We start from the raw sequence: 22,060 nt of genomic DNA on the forward strand, positions 1-22,060 counted from the left end.
GAATGGGTGACATGAGAGAAGCTACATGAAGCTATATTCCTTCCCTCCTTCCCAACTTTGTTTTCTTTTCAGATGTTTATAAACAAGTCTGGGGGTGGGGAGAGATTTCTGAACATTTTCTTACCGTATGGCAGACATGCATTAGATTAATTTTTGTTTCAAGCTTGCGAGTACCATTTCTTGATGCAAACCTTTGCCAAGTGGAGGCTTTCCAACATTTACTACCTAGAACAACATGTTCTCAAAAGATGGTCCTTGGGACCACCAGCAAATCAGTGACACGAGAAGAGGCTTAATGGTGGGTTTAATAATATTTTCTGCATTAACACAATGCTTTAGAAGTGAGGAACCTATGTACTCCAGATGTTGCTGGAATACAAATCCCATTACCCCGACCATTGGCTATGTTGGCTGGGGCTGATGGGAGTCTAACAACATCTGGAAGGTCATGGGTTTCCTGTCCTTGCTAGAGAGTGTTCAAAGCACCCCACATTCATTATCTCAATCATCATTATAACAGTTTTGTACAGAAGATCTGTACTGTATATTATCCTCTTATTACAAGTGGGAGACTATGGGACAGTAGCTAGCTTTAGACTACTTAGCGACTTCTCATCTGAGTCAAGATTCTTTTTCTTTTGTTGGTGGGCTTCCTCTTCACACACATATCTCTTTATCCACCCTGAGCAACCTATTCCGAGTACACAATATGAATGAATAAGTCTTTTGTTAACAGCAGCCAAATTTCACCTGGCTTCAGAGTGGAAATGCCCCCAGGGACAGTCTATGAAGGGGTGGCTTGACAAAGTGTGGTGTTTGCTTATAATTGACAGAGTATCTATACAATTTAGGACAACTTTCTACCCTAATTGCAAATAGAATATCTCCAGGGGAAATAATATCCATTTCTGGTATATGTTGACTCTTAAAAGAGGTGTGTAAAAAGGGAACAAAAAATCAATCAATCAGATAGATAGTTGCATAATATATTGTGTATTATATTATCAATGAATTTGTTCACGGGGGACTTGGAAAAATATGGAACTGCAGGAGCAGTCTAAGACATTTTGCTGCCTGCAGCAAGGAAATAGTACCCATCCCTTTTGAGGAGGTGGGGGGAGAAGTTGATTTTATTTGCATTTTAATGAAAAACTACCTACTTTTCACTTCTCAAACCAATATTGAAACCAAACCACAATTATCCGTCCAAATTCAGCTTCTCTGAATTTTGCACTGTAGTTCTCCAAAGAAGCAATGTGGACAAAAATGCATCTATTAAAGGAAAATGTGCATAGAAGTATGTGCATTGGTTAATATAACATTAAAAATGCATTGCATATGGGGAAATTGCTTGCAAAAAAGATTTATTTTAATGACTGCTTGCAAAAAAGCATACGTTAGGAGAATTTTGTGCTAATGACCACTCCCCGCTTAAAATGGGGGGCGCCCTTTGCGTGGACGCGTGCAGCCCCTAGATCTGGAGCGGCTCCAACAGCATAGGCTTGGCTTTGCCTTCCCTCAGGTGGGATACCTGGAGGTCTCCGCCTACCTCAGTCAGTTGTCCAATCCCACCTGGGGGAAGCGTTGCCAAGGAGACCAGGCCAGGTAGGGGAGGGATTACCTGCCCACACAATAGAGGGAGGATCCTGCCTAGGAATACTCACTTGGCTCCAGAGCTTCTCCCACCCTACCCACCCTCAATTAATGTCTTATTTTGCAGGTTAACTTTTCCTCACAGGTTTTGCAGGTTAACTTTTCTTCACAGGTATGCGGGCGCTGCTACGTTAAGGTCGCTGTTAAAGGGCCGGAAAGGAATTTCCCTGCATTGGCAGGTTTCGCCTTTCCCGTAGCAAAACGTCACAACTTTGGCGGTATCAGGCCTTGGGCGGAATCCTTTTGTCCATCTTCCTCTTGCGGCGGCGATACCAGGGTTCCCCGTTAAAGGGGTTTTCTGAAGGGAGGCTTTGGCCATACACCGAAAGGTCGTCATTGCTCTGTCCTGCGGCGGCGGCGTTATGGGGGTGGCCATCTCTGCTTGAACATATGTTCTCCAGAGCCGGCCCATCCCCCCCCCCACACACACTGGATAACCCTGATGCTCCCTAGGTCCCCGGCTGGGGACCGGGGAGGGAGAACGCCCAATGCCTGAGCCAAGGTCTACCCACATTTGAAATTTAATAAAGTTGTGGCCAATTTAATACCATAGCACGTTGTCTTGAGTCGTTATTCCACATGACGGGGGGACTGTGCAGGATCTGGGGACTCCACCTGTCCACGCAAAATGCTGAAACATTTTCATGAGGCTGTTTGAATTATTATTTTTTAATGAAGATTTCTGCAAAAATGTGGAGGACCAAATTTAGGATTGGGAAAATGAGAAACCGAGAAACCAAAAGTGAAAGATTCATCTATCCCTACCCCACATTCTGTATACAGAAGCCAACTGGACTAGGCAATTGAATATTGTTTCAACATGGTGATGGGCAGGCAGCAGAACTAGTTTGCAGGTGGAGTCGGGTAGGTCACATGGCAAACCCGGCTCTGTACTACAATTGTGGGGAATGCCCAAAGATGGCTGGCTGGGGAAGTGGTTGCTACTGGGTACGGCAGAGCCACTACGCTAGCTGTGAGTCACTGTCACTGACTGGGAGGAAGCAGGAGAAAGGGGAAGCAGGTGGAGGTCAGCATGGTTCAAAACACACTGCTGGAGCTAATATGGCAGTCCTGCCAGTGTATTTGCCCCACACTGACCTCTCTGCTGGCTTGCCACTCCCCCTCTCCCTTCTGGTAAGCATAAATGCCCTCCAGGAGGCCAGTGCAGTAACTCCACTCCACCCAGTGGTTTGGGTGTTTGGATCTTAACTTGTCCTGCACCCCAATTAGGCTTTGTTTTGATGCAGGACATGTGACCAGTGCTGCTTTAACATTAGCTTGTTCTTAACTCATGGGAAAATTCACAACAGCAGTTCCCATTCAACAACCTTTGGGTGTGTGAATGATTAAAAATGACTGTGATCAGGTCCACATGCTTGAATTTATTGTCTCATGTGATAGTGATAAATCACCCATGCAAATCACATATCAAGTTCATGAAATGGGTGTTGAGCACAATAGAAAATAAAGTGTTGAACAAATGGAGGCAAAGTGTTGAAGATGCTCCTTTCTGGAGCACCATTGGAACAAGCGTTCTCCCTTAGTGCCTTGCCTGAGAGTCCAGCAGTGAAGCGGCCTGGATCTCAGTCATTTATTTCTTTGTTCTTTTGCAGTTACTACTACGCTCTGGCAGCAGAGTCAATGCACTCTCGTCTCACAGGGAAGTAAATCTGGCAGCTGTAATCTCCAGATGGCAGACTTGGGAGTACATTATGTGCAACAGCTGGTTCTCTGGGTATGACTGTTGAACTTCCAGCCTACTTTCTCTGCTTAGTGAGAACTCTCAGTCAGATGCAGCCAAAGAATTTCTTTCATCTTTCTAAGGCTGCAGTCCTAAAATGGGTGGTAGGAAGGAGAACCGAACCACACCAGTGAACACCCTACTAGCCTCATGTTGGTTGGGTGGAAGGGTATTCTCATGCTCCTCCATTTTTTCCATCTATGATGGTGGTGGTGGTGGTGGTGGTGATAACCTCCTAACTGAAATACAGTGGTGCCCCGCAAGACGAAATTAATTCGTTCCGCAATTTTTGCCGTCTAGCGAATTTTTCTTCTTGCGAAGCACGGTTTAAACGGTTTAACAAAGTCACAAGACGTTTTCGTCTTGCGAAGCAAGCCCATAGGGGAATTCGTCTTGCGAGGCAAATCGCGAATGAAAAAACCTTTCATCTAGCGAGTTTTTTGTTTTGCGAGGCATTCGTCTTGCGGGGCACCACTGTAATGACACAAACTATTCCAGCTTTAGGGCTAACATAATTACTTCCCTGATTTGGGGGCATATCAGGGGACTGTGGAGGCATTGGATCCAACACTCCCCACCCCCCTGCTCTGGCTCTGGCATGCCTTCAGTACACCCACACCATGCTGCTTTCTCAGCCCTGCTGACATCATATGTGGAAGAGTTGTAACTTAGTGGCAGAGAATCTGCTTTGCAGGCAGAAAAACCTGGCCCAGTTCCTGGTTTCTCCAGGTACAACTGAGAGAGAACCCTGTCTGAAACCTTAGAAAACCTCTGCCAGTCAGTGTAAACAATACTGAGCTAGATGGAACAATGGTCTGACTCAGTATCAGAGGTCTGACATAGTAGAGTAAGGCCTGTAGAAGAAGGAAGCATTCTATATCAGACCTTCTTCAAGTTTGAATCTCTCTCTCTCTCTCTTGTCTGGTGCTTCTTATGGCCCTAGAATACCCTCCCAGGGACTGTAGGATTGCAAAACCAAGAATCTCCACACTGCTCTCATTTACACATGCACATTATGCACATTATACATGCATATTTATGCACATTAGTATATGCAGATCACCAGAAATATGGGAACAGCAATGGTCATCATAGGAAAACACCGCTTGCCATTATTATTATTATTATTATTATTATTACATTTATAACCCACCTTTCAGTGCAAAGGGCACACAAACAATTCATTGTACCACAATACAGCAATATCACAGAAAAGTAGCAATCCAGAGTAACAGAAACTAGTTCTTAAATCAGCTATCTTCATAAACTAGATAAATAAGCACCACAAAATAAACTCGCATTACACCAGTGAGGGTGGTCTTGGGTAGATAGGAAATAACACCATGAAATAGCATTGTTCTGTCCCTCATTTTATACAGAGGTTGTTTGCGAACATTCACTTTCTCCAAGCGACAATATGCTACCATATTTAGCCTTGCAAACTTTCCAAGAAAGAATTTGCAAGAACTCTGTGACTTATTTGAATAGCAGGTGAGTTTCATTAGCCCATTCATAATGATTGCTCCATGAACTAAAGAGAACACCCTCGCTGCAACTGACCCAGACCACTGCACAGTGAGCAGAGACTTGTCTCTCATTATTCAGGGCATTTGTGCAGACCAGCAGAATAACAATATTCAGAAATTCGGTGCTTGGGTGCACTTCACAGGATTTCTTCAGAATCAAATTGGAGATTTATTCATGGATGACAGTCAGTAATCCCTTTATTGGCTCAAATTTCTCTTTCTTTCAGGAATATGTTGTTCTTGTTAATCTACTGTGATGCTTCTACATGCACTTGGCCCTTTGAGTTCAGCCTAAAAGGCTGTTACTCCAAGAACTGTAATCCCAAACTGAAGAATTTCTGAATGGCAGGCAAGGCGTGAGTATATTTATATGCATGAACTGCTGCTAATGTTAATAAGCTTCAGATATTTTAAGTCGTTGGCCTATATAAGAATTGCCTTGCTAGCAGTTGTGACCCATGAGGTGGGACAAAGCCAGAGAGCCACCCACTTGACACTGCTGATTACCTAGTTGGGTCTAGGGTGTGACAAGGCTGCAGTGAGGATAGGACTGCACTAGCATGGACCTGGCCTTAATTTCGCTTCATTATGATTAATACAAAGGAAGCTATTGAAATTAGAATCAGTGCCTGGAGGCAGTAATTGGTTGGATGTGGGCTAACAAATTGAGGCTTAATCCAGACAAGGCAGAGGTGCTCCTAGTCAGGAAGAAGGCAGACTCTTCAGATATTTTGAATTCTGGGGGTGTTCCAGGACTCAGATTTACACCACTTATGCAGAATTAAAGAACAGCTAGCCAGTGTTCTGAATCAAAATGATGTGGTCATTTTGTGGGGAACCTTTTTTTCAATCCAAGACCAGCATTCTCTTGTGGGCAACCTTCCGGGGTCACATGATGGGCAGGTTCAGACACAAGAGCAATGGATGTGGCTGTTAACTTTGTGCAGTAGGCTGCATTCCAACCATACAAAAGCCAGAGATTTCCATACACACCACATCTCTCCAGCCTTCTGTTGAGCAAGCAAGAGGCACTATCACAATTCATGCATTGAAGCCCAGCAGAAGCACTCAGGGAGGTTATGGCCTGGGGGTCAAACAGAGGATTTCCTTGGCCTGAAGTTACCCTATTTTTTTATCTAGGTGGTATGCACTGCTGATGCTTTCTAGAGTGATTTGGAATGGTGTGTCTTCACAGATTTGAGAAGCCCCATGCAACTTGATGAAAACAACATCTAAGCCTCCATTCATATGTTATCCAGCACCATGTACAGAAGGGACAGTGGACCCATACAGCTGACCCTGCCTTCAACATCCTACAACTTTCTGGTGCTCCAACATCTGTGCATCTCATATGGGCATATGAACAGGGAAAGCCTATGCATGCAGAGTTTTATGTGCATGGGATTCCACATGATCGGGAACCTTGTTCAATCAAGGTTTCAGATTTCTCTATGCAGATAGCCACACACAACTCTTTGTCAGGGATGGGAGACAGGAAGGCATGCAATATTGGGGCGGAGCTAGCAGCCTGGCCATACAGGATCTTCTGCATGGCCCAAGCCATTTTGCCACTTGAGGAAGAGAAGGTGGCACCATCCTCCATCCAACATACAGAAAATGATTGGACTACAATCTTTTTTTCAACACATGGACAGCTTTCTCCGAAGAGTAGCAAACTAACATTGTGGGGACAGCAGAGGCAATGCAGCCCACACAACTGTGTCCCACAACACTTCACCACCACTCCTCAGCATCTGCTACCTAAGGCAGTTGCCTAACTCTGTCTAATAATAGGGCTGGCCCTAAGCCTGCTTGAAAGGGATAATGCACGAAGCAAGCTCAAATCAGCTTGGATGCATGAAAGTAGGGTTGCCATTTTTCAAACAGTGACAATCCAGACAGAAAAGTTGCTGAGCTTTCCGTTGATGTTTGGCAACCCTATAAGAGTAATCCCAGGTGAACTACCATAAGTTAAGATTACATGTCACATCAAATGCTACTCCTACAAAGAGTCCTTGTTTAGCAGCAAAGACATGTGACACTGTTTGTATTGCAGCCAGAACTGAACTATCCATCTAGGATCAGGCAATGATTTGCAGAAGAACATCTTCTTTTACCTGCATATATCTAGCATATATTTTTAACCACCTGCAAAATGTAACCATGCTTGTTCTAGACACATACAATGATATATTGGAAAGACTTATCTCAAACAGATCTAATTCATCTCCTTGACATTTCAGGGCTGCTTCCCCCCAGTCTGCCCTTGGAGTAAGTGAGACATTTCCCCCCTTATATTCACACTTCAGAGTTGTGATTTATTTTCAACAGTACAAAATGTCTTATGCTATATTCAACTATGTTTGAAATCACAACATAGTCTCACCACTATGGCAGATATATATCACAAATACCCCCTTGCAATGCATATTCATTTTTTAAAAAATGTCAAACGGTTGTAGAAACTTGTTCCACAGTCTGAGGTAGAAACCTATATCTTCATCACATTTATCATTACTAGGATATTAGTTCTTTTGTTCTTCTTTTAAAAGAGAAGCAATGTGGTATAGTGCCTTGGTGTTCATCTGTTGGGTTGAAAGCCACACATCATACTCTGAACAGGGCCAGTTCTATCATTAGGAAGAGTGAGGTGACCATCTCAAGTGGATGCTGAAGGACAATGACGGAGGACAGAGCTGTGTGAGTTGTGTGGCTTGCCCTGTGCCTCCTAAAAAACAAAGCAACCAAGACCCTGATCCACCATGCTGTCACAATGAAGATTTTTAGGACTTTGACTGATAAGCAGGACAACCCACCTGTCAATGATTTCAAGTGAATGACAGTTGGGTTGTGCCATCCACTTGCCAATGTCTTAGTCTAGCTTGCCATACTAAGAGGGTCATTGCCCTTGATCTGGGGTGCATTTGTTCACTGTCTGTAATCTTTTCAAGTTCTAAATGAATTACTACTTTGTAACATTTTACAAAGCTTAACATAGACACTCTCTAAATCTCAAGCTCTAATATGCACATCTTTTTACAATGAATAATCTCTGCCTACAAATAACCTGCCACATCAACCCTTCCCCAGGAAATCCTCTCAGCACAACAGGTGCTATGCTTCAGAACTTGCCTTCCTAACTCAAATTTGTTCCCAGCCTTCTCATCTGACACAGTTTCCAACTACTGGCAGGTTTTCTAAATTTTGACTGTTTTTATATATATTTCTACCTACAAGAAACATTTTCAATTACAATATTAACTTTAAACATTTCCTGTGGTTTGGACTAGACTAATTTAAAGCATATGGGATTGATAATAACATCCTACATCCTAAGCCTCTTTGAAGGAGAAAAAAATTCATTGCAGAATTAGGAATGTGGCACAGAACTTAAGTTTATTTTCCCCTATAAGTACATTCCCATGCATATGTGTTTTTTCCTCAAATTAAGTATAAAAATTTGCAAAGAGAGATGGGGTTGGAGGTGACTGTTCTGGTTCTAATGCTAGGGTTATGATGATCTATTTATTCCATGAACATTCAGTTGGTTTGCCACTGGTAATTTAGCAGAGAGTGCATCTGTGGTCCCTCTAAGGACCAAACTAGACACGTGATCAGTGCTCAGATACTATCTCATCACCAGTGGTGAAGTAAAATTCAGCTTGCCTGTCCAGCCAGCTTCTGTCCATGGAATGCAGATGGGACTCCATCTTGTCCTTCCCATCAGACAGCAACATGTCTTGGGCCACCCCTGCTCCAAGATTCTACCCTGGAGGTACCAGTAGCCCTGTACAGATGCTCCACAAATATATGGAGGGGGGTATGGATTGCATATGGATTTCCCACTCCGGACGTCCATGCATTTTAAAAAAAAAAAAACTTTTTTGAAGGTCAGAACAGATCTTATATATGTATGTAAAAATTACATGTGCATAGGGTCCAGAGCTGGACAGAGTAGGCTCAGTCTAGATTCCTCACTCTTCATGATTTTCATATGTAAAGTATGCACCAGGAGAGCTTGCCTTAGAAAGGCTTTTACACCTGAAATGCATCAGGCTTTTTATTAGTAAGAACTATCTCACTGATGCTAAGTAGGACTAGATCTAGCCATATGTCTAGCAAGACAATGCCAAGGCTGTCTAGTGCTTGGGCAAACCGGTCGCAAAGATTGGTAATGTAACTTCTAGGGCACTGTTCTTCAACACTGGGTGCCCAAACGTTATTACAGTGGTGCCTCGCAAGACGCAAAGAATCCGTTCTGTGATTCTCTTCGTCTAGCGGTTTTTTCGTCTTGCGAAGCAAGCCCATTGACGGATTAGCGGATTAGCGCTATTAGCGCTATTAGCGGCTTTTAGCGGCTTATCTGCTGATCGGATCAGCTGATAAGCGGCTTAGCAGCTTAGAAAGGGGGGGAGGGGGGGAAACGCAGGAACTCGCAAGGCATTGTCGTCTTGCGAAGCAAACCCATAGGAAATTCGTTTTGCGAAGCACCTCCAAAACGGAAAACCCTTTCATCTAGCGGGTTTTCCGTCTTGCGAGGCATTCGTCTTGCGGGGCACCACTGTACATCCATCCAGAGCCAGCTTAATAAAGTAATTAATAATAATAATTATACCCCACCCATCTGGCTGGGTTTCCCAGCCACTCTGGGCAGCTTCCAGTGCATATAAAAACATAATAAAACATCAAATGTTTAAAACTTCCCAATACACAGCTGCCTTCAGATGTCTTCTAAAAATTGTATAGTTCTTTATCTCCTTGACATCTGATGGGAGAGCGTTTCACAGAGAAGGTGCCACTGCCAAGAAGGCCCTCAGCCCCTCCCCAGATGGTGTCCCTGCTAATACAGGTGTTACATAATACTGGTTCTGATTTGTAAGAATTCAGTTTGTGTGGCAGCACCTGCACTTTGGTACTCCCTGCCTACTGATATCAAGCAGGCATGCATTTCTTTTTGGCACTTGCTTAAAAAACTCTTGTTTAGACAAGCCTGCCTAGATTCTTAGAAAGTTGAGGTAATTTTAATCAGTTTTAATATTTTAACTTTTGTTATGTTTTAAAGTACTGTTGTCATTTTTTCTTGATTTACTTGTTTTATATTTCTGTAAACTACTTTTGAGGGTTTGCTTTGCTTTGGTTTTTTACAATGAAGCGGTGTGAAAATGTTATGAAATAAATAAATTCCCATCATCCTTCACCATTGGCCATGCTTGCTAGGGCTGATGGGAGTTGTAGTTTGGCAATATCTGGAGGGTCATAGGTTCTCCACATCTGGCCTAATGGTAGTACAGGCCATTTCTGGGAAGGTTTTACAGCTAAGCTGCATTGACCTTCAACAACTCACATTAACTGTTTTTCAGTACCTGTTAAATCCCTCCCCAAAAAATATGGAGAAGGAAGCCAAGAAGTACCTGCTTGATATTATTTCTCAACACTCCTATCATCGGCAAACCCATATATCAAGATTATTCAAGAACTGACAAGTTTCTGTATTTGAAGACAGCAATTTTTTTAAAAAAAAGATTTCATTGTCAGCAACTGCAATTTGGCATCCCCTGTTATCAGTTTTAAACTGGAACGAAATTCCCATTTGACATGTTCCCTGTCAACATGACTGCCACCTTTGTAAAACTGATTTTTTTAACCATATATATAATTTTATATACACAGCATTCTAGTCTATTCCCTACTGTTTGAAACCAAAACTAATTTAGCTTTCATCAGTCCATAGCCAGTCAATTCAATGTCAGAGCGTATCAGTGCACAGTGCCTGCTGTGCACTTTAAATTCATAGCAGACCTGCCAAAAAAGAATTTGGCAAGAAAGCAGCAAAGTCCCTTTCCCCACCGATAGGATCAGAAAGGCAGACAGCAACATAATCAGTGGCTTTCTTATCCAAGGAATCTACACTCAGACCATGTCTACATGCAGGGCCGGCCCTACCATTAGACAGAGTGAGATAGGCAGCAGACGCCAGGGGCTGTGGAGCAGACAGAGCTGCGTGCGCCACCCAATCTGCCCTGCAACCCTAACCTAGGCTGCTTCCCTCAGATACTGTGGATGATGCTACGCTATCATCATTGCTGAAGGAATATTCAAGCGCAAGTCCATTTCGTTTCTATATGTGGATTTGGAGAGGTGGCATCATCTTGTCCTTTACCTCAGACAGCAAAATGCCTTCGGCCAGTCCAGTCTATATGAAGTGTGTGTGTGTGTGTGTGTGTGTGTGTGTGTGTGTGTGTGAAAATGAATGCTGATTGACGGTTGGAAGAGGAATGAAAATAAGGGGGTTGGGGATGGAGTAAAGTAGCTGGAATCCCAAACATCAGCACACTATGCTGCAGCATTCTGTTGCAGGCCTCACTTGTATATGCTAATGTTTGAATTGTATTATTGTTATTGACATGCTGATTATTTATTTGAAGTTATTTATTACTGTTATGCCTAGCATCTCCAGGCAGGGCTGGGGAAGACTTGTATCTGGAATCTGTAAATCTGCTCCCAGTCAGTATAGACCAGGATTGGAAAACTGAACTGGATAGTGGGCCAGATCCTCACCTTTCCGATCCCTCATGGGCCAGGTTTGACATCACAAAGATGTCAGGTGATTGCTGAGATTTCAAAGTACTATAAAGGCCTTGCAAAGAGCCCTGCATGGCGCTTTGAAGTGCAGCTGATTTGCAAGCAGCAGGCTTGAAAAATAGTACACCAGCCAGTGACTTCAAGTCTGCGCTCTGCAGGGAGTGGTTTCACAAGTGAATCCCACATGCAGAACTCAGCCACGCAGCTGATCCAGGTGCATCTCTATCTGCCCCACACTTGGCATCACTGGCATGTGGGACAAGTGGCCATGAGTTATGGGAAACAGTCATGGGTCAAACTGGGAGCCATGCTGGGCCGAATTTGGCCTGAGGGCCAAAGGTTGTCCATCCCTGGTGCAGACAACACTGAGTTAGATGGACCAATTGTCTGACTCAGGATAAGTCCACTTCCTCTGCTCTTCTTTGAGTGGAGGACATAGCTCATTGTTAGATCAACTGTTTCAGGTTCCATCTCCTATAATACCAGAAAGTGTCTCACTTGGAATCCTGGAGAGCTTCTGCCCGCCAGTGTAGACAAGACAGAGCTATAGAACGACCAAAGGTCCAATTTCTTATACCCCCCCCTTTTTTTTTAAAGAACGGAGCATGATGGATATGTCAATCAATGACACATGGAGTTCAGTGTCAGCCTCACTGCAGAGTTGTAGTAAAGCACCAGGTCCTCGGTCCTCCCCCACCCAGCTAGCTTATAGAGGGACTTTTCTTCTCTCTTCATAATCTTCTATCCAGGCAAAAGCACGAAGTAGACATCTGAACTGCTGAATTAGAGAATGCTCCCCAGCATGCTGCTCCCCGCACTACACACAGAGAGACCAAAAAACAAGTGAGATCAAAGAATCCCTGCAGTCTATTGAAATACAATTGCTTCCAAATCACATTGTGGTGTTCCAGGCTTAAAAGAATGGGTCACTGCCATTTTATTGTGGAGAAGCTACTGCTAATGAAAGGAACAATGGAAAGATTAGTGCTACCAACCATGTAGAAGCAACACTACTTTCGGTTTAATTGCAGTGAACAAAGCAAATAGGAAAGAAGGCTAGCCAAGTGACAAAACATAGTAAGGGAAGGGGGGTGGAGACACAAATGGTGGTTGTCCACAAGAGACTCTCAATCACAGCACTGGATTCCAAGCATATGGTTACACCCCTGCAGCCAGAATGGTGTCCTCCACAGCATGTTGAACTACAACCCCCAACATCCCTGATAATCAGCTATGCTGTCTGGGGGCTGATGGAGTACAATGTCTGGAGGGTCCCACCCTTGATCAAGAGCTTTGCTTCTTATTCCAGGAGATAGGTCAGAGCTGGAGAACCTGTAGTTCTCCAGATGTTTTTAGGCTCGCAACTGCCTTCAGCCCCAGACAACATGCTCAATGGTCAAGGATAATGGAAGTCAGGAGTCCAGCAACATATGAAGGGTGGCAGGTTTCCCATTATTAAGACAGGTAGAACCTACCATAATTGCCAGAAGCAGAGGAGTGGGACTCAGTAGGTAACAGGAGTGGAACTTCAGCGCCAAAAAGCCTGTTTGTCCTCTAAGCAAGGGTTGGTGCAGAGGGCAAAAGCATCACATTAGCTACTCCTTGTTTACAGAATCTTGATCATTCTTATTGCATTGTTATTGCAAACTGATAGAAAAGTGGTTATTGACTTATGTTCTCCGTGCAACAGGTAACACTGAGTAAATGAAGGCATCTCATTCAGACCTGAATATGTAAGAACTGGGAACAGCTGACATTAGGAGCAGGACCACCAGGTGTGGTCCAACTCCTCATTCACTCACAGGGGCAACTTACAGCATCAAACCAGTGGTCCATCTAATCAAAGCATTGTCCATTCCAGCCTGGTTGGACAACAATTCCAGTCATCCCTGACCAGTGACCGTGATGGCTGAGGATGATTACAGTTGTAGTCCAAAACATCTAGAGGGCATCAGGTTGGGGAGGCTCTGAATGCAGCTCTCAAAATATTCATATAGGTCTTTCCAACCCTGAGACCTGAGGTCATTTTAAGAGATGAAACAGGGAACAAAACCTAAGATTTTCTGTGCACAAAGTATGTGGTCCGCCACTAAGCTATAACCTTCTCCCCAATCCTTTCTGACAAATCACTCTGAAGAATGTCTTGCATCTCCATCTCACGCTTAGTAGTAGAGTATTGGGCAACTTCATTTATTCACCTAAGAAAAAAGTGCTAGATTTTTCCCAATCCATTTTCATCAGTAAGAGCCAGGCACATTACTTTAATGTAACTGTCAGTATCTCATTCTTGTCTGCACTTCTGAGCTATATTTCAAAAGCTATTTAAAAAGCTTAATCATTGCAGTCTTTTCTGAAACCACAAAACATTCAAATGCACTCTGCTGCCAACATTGCACTCCAGGGATTCAATGCTTACTGAGAATAACCCTGGATGAAATCACACCAGGGCCACAGCTAATTTTAGTTGCATGTGAGTAATATAATAACATGCATAAAGGTAAAGGGACCCCTGACTGTTAGGTCCAGTTGCAGATGACTCTGGGGTTGCGGCGCTCATCTCGCTTTACTGGCCAAGGGAGTCAGCGTACAGCTTCTGGGTCATGTGGCCAGCATGACTAAGCCGCTTCTGGCGAACCAGAGCATCACACAGAAACGCCGTTTACCTTCCCGCCAGAGCGGTACCTATTTATCTACTTGCACTTCGAGGTGCTTTCAAACTGCTAGGTTGGCAGGAGCAGGGACCGAGCAACGGGAGCTCACCCCTTCGCGGGGATTCAACCACTGACCTTCCGATCGGCAAGCCCTAGGCTCTGTGGTTTAACCCACAGCACCACCCGCGTCCCATAACACCCATAGTTGTGTGTAATTATCATAGCATCTCATTCTGATATTGTTACCTTAAAAGACAGTGAATAGTAATCAAAGGTGGCCAGCTGAAAAAGGAAACAGGCATCTCATGCTTTGAAGAATTGAGTTGGAAAGGGAATTTCACCAAGTGTAACTTTACATATGCAGGACCCCTAGTCTCTTTTTCACTCATCTACCCTACATGAACCTATTGCTAAGTAATTAATTAGGATTTGAGGTTTAGAACATTCTTTTAGCATATGTACCAATTTACTTCAAAACAAAAACGGGGACTCTTCCATATGACCTGTTTATTGAGCATTCATCTTGGTTTGCTTGCACAAAGCTTACACAGAGGTTAGACTATGCCTGGTCTTTACTGATTATTCATTCTGATTTGAATGCTGGAAAGTTCTGCAACATGCAGTCATCTCATTTTCATTCACTATAATATGTTTGCATGATGCTTATATGTCTTCCCACTAATCCTCCCACACTTTGTAGTGCATTTCTCCATCACGTTCCTAACTACAAAAAGTCTGTTGTGTATTTTGAAGTGGATCTGGTGTGCTGGAGCAAAAAACACTTCAATACATTTCAGTTGCACAAACCTAAATTTCCAATGTGTTCTTGAATCCCTCCCACAAAATATGACAATCTGGATACAACCTTAATAGTATAATCATAAGAACTGGCTGTAAATGTTTGTTTGTTTGTTCGTTGCTATGAGTTGGGTCCAATGTTAGCTCTACTCAGAGTAGACTCATTGACATTAATGGACATGACTAACTTAGGTCCATTAATTTCAACTGGCCTATTCTGTGTAAAGTTAATTGCATACAACCCAATGATTCTGACATTTTTGTAAGCAATTTCCACTCATATAATGCATTTTTGTATGTTATTTTCATGAATATATGCATGTTTACACACATTTTAGCCTTGTATATGATTTTTTGGGTACACAGCATCTGGGGATCCCACCAGAAAGATGTTCCATGCTGCTCTTTCAGATGCTCTGCTGAAATCAATGGGATCTAAGTTAGCTGTGACTAAATCTTTGCATTGATATCAATGGGACCCTCATCTGGATCCAACCCTATGTCTTTCTCAAAATAACATATCAGAAAAACAAAACATAATGGGGTACAGTTAAGAATACCCCTGAGCAGTTAAAGGGATGTAAAATTGCATACACAGATGCCTTAATGTTCACACACACACACACACACACACATGTGCAAGGGACAAGGATGTACCCAATATTATCAAGTCCACTGAGAGAGAGCTTCAATGACCCTGAATTCTGACACTAGCAGCCCACACTAATAACATTTTTAAAAGACTTTCCCCTCAAAAATGCAAATACCAAGGCAATGATCTAGAAAGGTACTGCCGCAACCTCTGAATCCCTAGAGTTCTCTGTAGCTCTGCAACTTCTGCCCAGCCTTGCCTCCTGCTCTGCCTTCCTCCAGCCTGGTCCTGCCTTTCCTCACCTCTCACTTTGCCACCTTCTTTGTGGGATCCTGCACTGCGCTGGAATCTTACAGATACCAGCAGAAAGGGGCAGCTGGGGAATGTATTGGATGATGGAAGGCGGAAGGCTGGAGACACTGTTAGTTGGTGAACATCAACTATGAAGTTTAAAAAACAGACTTCTGGGGTGAGAATTTTCTGCAGTTTACTAAAATGCAGTCCCCAGTCAGTAGCATCCATTGTCCATCTCCATTCCCAGCCTCCGTGATTTCATCACACACTCCCCCCAAAATTATTCACATCCATAAAGACTAGAAACACAGTCTAGGAGTCTAATAGACAATTGGTTGGCACCAAATGCAGCAATTAAAAACTTGGACCCTTTTTTGATAGCCTATGTTCTTAGTAAGAGTGTTAGTCATGATGGCCATCAAATGAGTAGCCTTCAGTGAAAACAACCTCTATGCTTCCCTGCCCTTCACTGTGGTTCATGTGAGGAAATGAGAGCTAACAGCAGAAGAAGTATGAGCAAAGACTATAAATACATACACAGGAAGGATCTCAAACCTTTCCAACCAGTTACACATATATACACTGTGAATATTTTGGGCAGAAAAGAAATTCCCAAGGATTAACATCTGCACATAATTGCCCTTAGAAGTACTTTCAGAAGGCTTGTCTTTTCAGGAACCAATCTTAAGATAACCACTAGTTTAGCACAGAAAGATATCATCTGTAATTATAGCTCTCTTGTTGAATATGATTACATTGGCAATACAGGTAATGGGGGTGGGGAGTTGGGAGAAGGATTGTATGTCAAACTGAATGTTGCAGGGTCATAATAACTGTGTCAAAATGAGTCCACCCCACCTGCATTCTCTTTAACAGGTTTAGGATCCCACTGTTCCCTAACGGAGTTCTTGGTACAAGCCAAGGCAATAAAGGAAAGGGACTGGAGGCTAGGTTACATTTAAGGGGACAGCATACACTTACCAAGCCTACGCATGTAGATATGGCTACTGAAGAAGAACTATAGTTCCTTATAAATCCCTGATAGAAACACTGTTGAACTTCATGTTCCTGAGAATGCATGATGCCATCTTCCCCAAGCACCTGGACAGTGAAACCATTGCCAAAAAAGGCCGAAAGCTGGAGGTCCAAGAGAAGTTCCTGTCCAAATGCTGAAAATTTATAGTGCAAGGAACTCTTAGAGCTCACGGTTGATCGTTTCCTTCTAGCACTGCGCAAAACATCATGTGTGATGTACGATCCACTGGAGTCCACTTCAACAGGGGTGACAAAGATGTAATCTGGAAAGGGAAAGGGTTTATTAGCCATCAGCCTTCATCAGCCAAGGGCATGCCTGTTCATTTATTAGTTGGTTAATTTGCTTTCTTGCCTAAAAAATTAACCTCTGTAAGACATTTTTATGCAGCAAAGCAGGTTTTCAGTAGGGCACATTCGTTATCACCATTTGCAAAGCGGCACAGGGAGTCTGCAGTCTGTGTTGATACAGCCATGCATGCATAAATACTTCTAAAGCAATGTCAGCCGGCCCCACATAAATGACAAGGATTATAAAACTGGACTAGTTTCCTCTCTGCCCTCTGATCATTCCCGCCAGGAGAGACGGCTTGGCGTAGCTGTGAAGTTTCCCACAGTCACTTTGGAGAAGACATTTGTCATCACCAGGGTGTCGTTTTTTTCCTCCCTCGTCCTTTCAATTAATTGATGACAAATGGGAAGGTGGCTTCCCCACCCCCGCACAATCTCCCTGTCTCTCAAAAGCAGAGCAAAGAAGACTGCAGTCCCAGGAGGAATTGCACACAATTTGTTCAACTGGATTAAAGGATTTAATTATTAGTGTCTCAAAGGATTCAGCGTTCTCCTCCACTAAACTCACCAATGGCAGCTTGGCTAGTCTGGTTTTTAAGGTTGTAGCTGACCTCCTGTTGAGAAAGATCACCTCAAACCTGCAAATTTTGCCTGTTTCTGCTAATTCAGCTGCAGTGTGATTTCTTGTTCATGATCAAATAAGCAATAAGTACAATGAAAAGATTGTGAGGCAATATACCTAGAACAAAATTCCTAAACCTGGTCTGCACTGCTGATCACTGGCATCCTAACTCCACCTGATTATGATCCTATGTGCATTTATAGGTGACAGGATGAACATGAAAGGATTACATATTCATGTAATACTGGCTCCAGGTTTTGAAATTGAGACAAGGCGCTACAGAGGAGTAGGTCCTCTCTCTATAGCACCCCCCCCCCGCTCCAAGACATTGTGGCTCACACACTTGCCTGCCCATTTTGGCAGGTGGAAAGTCTGAATTCATGTCATGGCTTGCATGCCTGGGGACAGCAGACGAGCATAGGCAGTGATAGCAAAGAAAATCAGGAGATGGTTTGGTACAGCAATGGGGTGCCTCTGGGTCCAAGAAACCATGCCCACCTGCCCTGAACCTGACATTCTATATGACAGCAGGTGTGCATCAGGTAAAGATGTGACTTCCTGCAAAAAGAAGAATTTGCAGGCATTGCAATCAGCTGATCAGCAGCACCTGCAAAGCATCAGATGATTGGCAGGTAAGTGAACTCACTCACCTGTCAAAACAGTCAATGGGAGTTAGAGGAGGCCCAGCAGGGTGTATGACCTCTGCAGGTCTCTCTAGCTGGGTCTCAGAACTCTACCCAAGCTACTATCCCTCTCCTCAGGCCACCCCCCTCACCCCCACCCCCACTTTGCTCCTGCCTTTACATTTTTGCTTGGATGGAATGTATCCCTGAATTCTGATCATGGCTCCTGCTTGCCTGGAGTAAACTAGCCTGCCCAAAGGATCTTCCAAAGGTAAATCTTACATTAATTGCTTTGCTCAGTTTTGCCTCTGGTCCTGCTCACCACTGGAATAGAGCCCTCAGAAGTTTGGCCAGGAGGAATGAAAAAGGTTTCTGTAGAGGCTTGATTTTAGTTCTAAATGAACTGAGAACATTTCCTGGAATATGCCCCCAATTCCCCAGTGGTTGCACATTGTGGGGGAATAGCTGTCATAATAAGTATGCTTCCGTAGGAAATTCTGCCCTTCCAATTAAAGCATTTCTTTAAAAATCCCAGATTTCCTAGGAGTTCTAGATCTTCAGCAACATCTGTTTCCACATGCCATCATCATAATGGACTATATCCAAAGCTAGGCCTGTTAAAATTAGTGAAGATTGATTAATGTCAATGGGTCTACTTTGAATAAAATTGAGTTGGATACAATCCAATGCTTTTCTTTTTACCTTAATGATAATCTGAACAAGGAAAGCAACTGGCGGAGCACCTTTCTCTGCCAAATTTGTATGGCAGGACAATTGCTAGAGATAGAGTTAAAGCAGTGCAGAATTGCTAACTAGCCCATTCTGCATTACAGGGGGTTAGACTAGATGACTCTTGGGGTCTCTTCCATCTCTACAGCTCTATGTCTCCATTAAATGTAAGCAGCAATAGGCTGCCTTTGTTTTAGACAGTGGAAATGATATATCACAAGCCTTTCACTTTCCAGTGGTGTTAATCAGTGGCAGAAGTTCAGGATGCTAAACAGGCTGGTAGCCAAAAATGCAAGCAGCTGCGAGAGGGAGGAATTCCCCAGCGAACAGACACAAGGCACACCAGGATTTGCCTTTCCCAGTCCTGTGTGCACTGTACTTGTTAACACTCCCAGCTATCAAGAGCATCACGCTTCGATCTTCCTGAGCTACAGAACATTCACAGCTGGACATCCTGCTGAATCTATTTGTATATAGATATCCATACAGAACATGAGTAGGGGTTTTTTGTATTCTTCTGCAATATGAGCTGGAGTGCTAAAGCATGCCATGCAATTGTTTGTAACATTAACTTATCTTTTTTAAAAAATGGGAGCTTCGTCTTCAGTCCATGATTGCCTGCAATCACCTGTTCTCTTTGAAATCTAGGAATCATTGCCTGCCTGTTCACACACGTTTTAATACACTGCTACATTACATTAGCATTTCATTCTCTTTCTTTCATTTTGGGCAGAAGGATGGAAGTGCTTTGAAAGTGTAAAAATTCTTTCTATGAGATGTTTCAAAGAGAGAGAGAAAGAGACTTGATCTATTTCTTACAAATCCTTAAGCACATATTCTTTATTGTCTTCCTTTCTTTTCACACTTCTGACTGGTTTCTTTCCACATTGCTGAAAGAGCTGTGCAAAGAGACTGATATTCACCAGTTTTTGTTCACCAGTCAGCAGGAATGATCTCCACGTCTATTTCATTTACACAGAAGCAAGCCCTTCTGGCTCCAGTGACATTAATTTCCAAGTAGCCCAGTCTTTGATCCTCCATATTGAAACTAATGGAACTTCTATTACAGCTAAATTGGGTCTGATCTATCAGGGTACATATTCTGTAATCCCTCCACCAATTTCTCCAGACTGTTCCTATAGTCTATTGATTCTATAGGCATTTTAACATTCTGTTGGACTGGATGACCCTTTCAGTCACTTCCAACTCTACAATTCTATGATTCTATTATTTAAACATCAATGGCAATAGCCATTAACAAAGCCGTTCTCCCCAAAATTGTTCAACTCTTACCAAACCACTAACACAACTGGCCATCACAATGTTTAGCCTCTTATTCATTTCTGTCTCAGCAAAGAAATAGTTAATTGCAATTATTGCATTGCTCACTTGTCACAACCCTCAAACGGTCCCATTTTACAGATAAGCCACACTGAGGCAATACATACACACACACACACACACACCGGTGCAATCCTATACACATCTCTAGTCAGAATTAAATCTCACTGATTTGCGTATGGTTTACTCTCAGGAAAGTATGTATAGCATCACACCCTCAATTGAACTCCATAAGCAAATCAGGATTTGAACACACCTGGTCTCTTAAGTCCAACTTCCAGCACTCAATCCACCACAATGATCGAGTCATCGCTACTTTTGATGGAATCAAAGCATTGGTCCATCTAGCTCAAGAGCATTCACACTGGCAGGCAGCCGCTCTGCAAGACTTCAGAAGGGGCCATTCCTAACACTACCGGGAGATGCCAGGGATTGAGCCTCGGACCTTCTGCCTGCCAAGCAGGTGCTCTGCCCCTGAACTATGGTCCTTCCCTGCTGAACTATGGTTTGCACAGTGGCCTCCGGTGAAACTACTCCCAACCAAACAATATTAACAGTTTCCCGCCTCCTGCTCCCATGGGCTCCCGCACAGGCGAGAAAGAGGCTCATTCATTCGCATTGCAAGCGAAAAGGGTACGAACCGTGGTTGAATCCGCCGATGCCGCCGCTGTCACCGGTTAACGCGGCCGCCAAGGACACGCAACAGAGGCAGCACAGCTGCAGACTCTGCAAAAAGAGAGAGAAAAGAGGGGTATCTCAGGGATACGTGGGGAAACCTCGATCGGATCTCGCCCCGCTGTCTCCCACCGCCACTTACCTTTGCAATGCTGCCGAGCCAGAGGATGGTGAGCGAGTGCATCGGGGTGGCGTCGCCGATCGCCACGGGCAAAGTCCACAGGAAAAGCAGGAGGCAATCCATGGATTCTTCCTCTCGCCTCGGTACATCTGGGAAGGAGGCGGCCAGGAGTGCGGGGTGGGTGGGGGTGCGGTGGGTTTACCTGTCGCGGCCACCGCCGCTGCCGCCTCCAGCAGCAGCAGCAGACACGTGCAGCGGGAGATCCCGTCTCCTCCGCCACATGTTCGGGGAGATGGTCATGGGGATTGGCATCCCCCGCCTGCACCGCCCACCGCGGGCGCAGGGCAGCCCATGCGGAAAGGAGCGCCGAGGGGAGCCCTGCTGCTGCTGCTGCTGCCCGCCCGCCTGTCTTCCCCGCCTCCTCCGCGGCCAGCGCGCAGCTTTTGAAATCGGCTGCAGCTCCGCCACCAGGACGCGGCGGCCCCAAGGCGCAGCTGCCCCGGTTCGCTCGCTAACTCGCTGCGCGCCGCAGCCCCCGGGGAGCGGGAGCAACGGCTCGGAGGGGGCGCAGCGATGGAGCGCACCAATCGGGGGTGGGGGAGAGACAGAGAGAGAGAGGAGGCTGCTTGGTGGCTCCGGGCGCTTTGGCAGCAGCGCCTGCTCTCAACTACCGGGGATGGGGCGGGCGCGGGGAGGGAAGAGAAGAGAAGGATCGGCCCTTCGCAGGCTCCCCTTGCTCTGGGCTGCTCTTTCCTGGGTTCTGTTTCTTTGATCTTCTTCAGCCATTGG

General features: G+C 44.4%; 1 protein-coding gene across 3 annotated transcripts in view; it reads right to left on the minus strand.

Moving 5' to 3' along the window:
• ADAMTS18 (ADAM metallopeptidase with thrombospondin type 1 motif 18) overlaps positions 1-21,741 on the minus strand; it is a 95,832-nt gene extending 74,091 nt beyond the window's left edge. For all 3 annotated transcript variants that reach the window (XM_083514921.1, XM_083514920.1, XM_083514919.1), the window contains exons 1-3: positions 21,293-21,741; positions 21,117-21,201; positions 16,819-17,135 (exon numbers count right to left, since the gene is read on the minus strand). In XM_083514921.1, coding sequence (XP_083371047.1) covers positions 16,819-17,135; positions 21,117-21,201; positions 21,293-21,394 — 504 coding nt within the window. In that variant the 5' untranslated portion in view covers positions 21,395-21,741. The remainder of the gene's footprint in view (positions 1-16,818; positions 17,136-21,116; positions 21,202-21,292) is intronic.
• Between the last annotated feature and the right edge of the window lie 319 nt (positions 21,742-22,060).

This window comes from Podarcis liolepis (genome assembly GCF_965112155.1).
Source record: "Podarcis liolepis genome assembly, chromosome: 7".
NCBI lineage: Eukaryota > Metazoa > Chordata > Lepidosauria > Squamata > Lacertidae > Podarcis > Podarcis liolepis.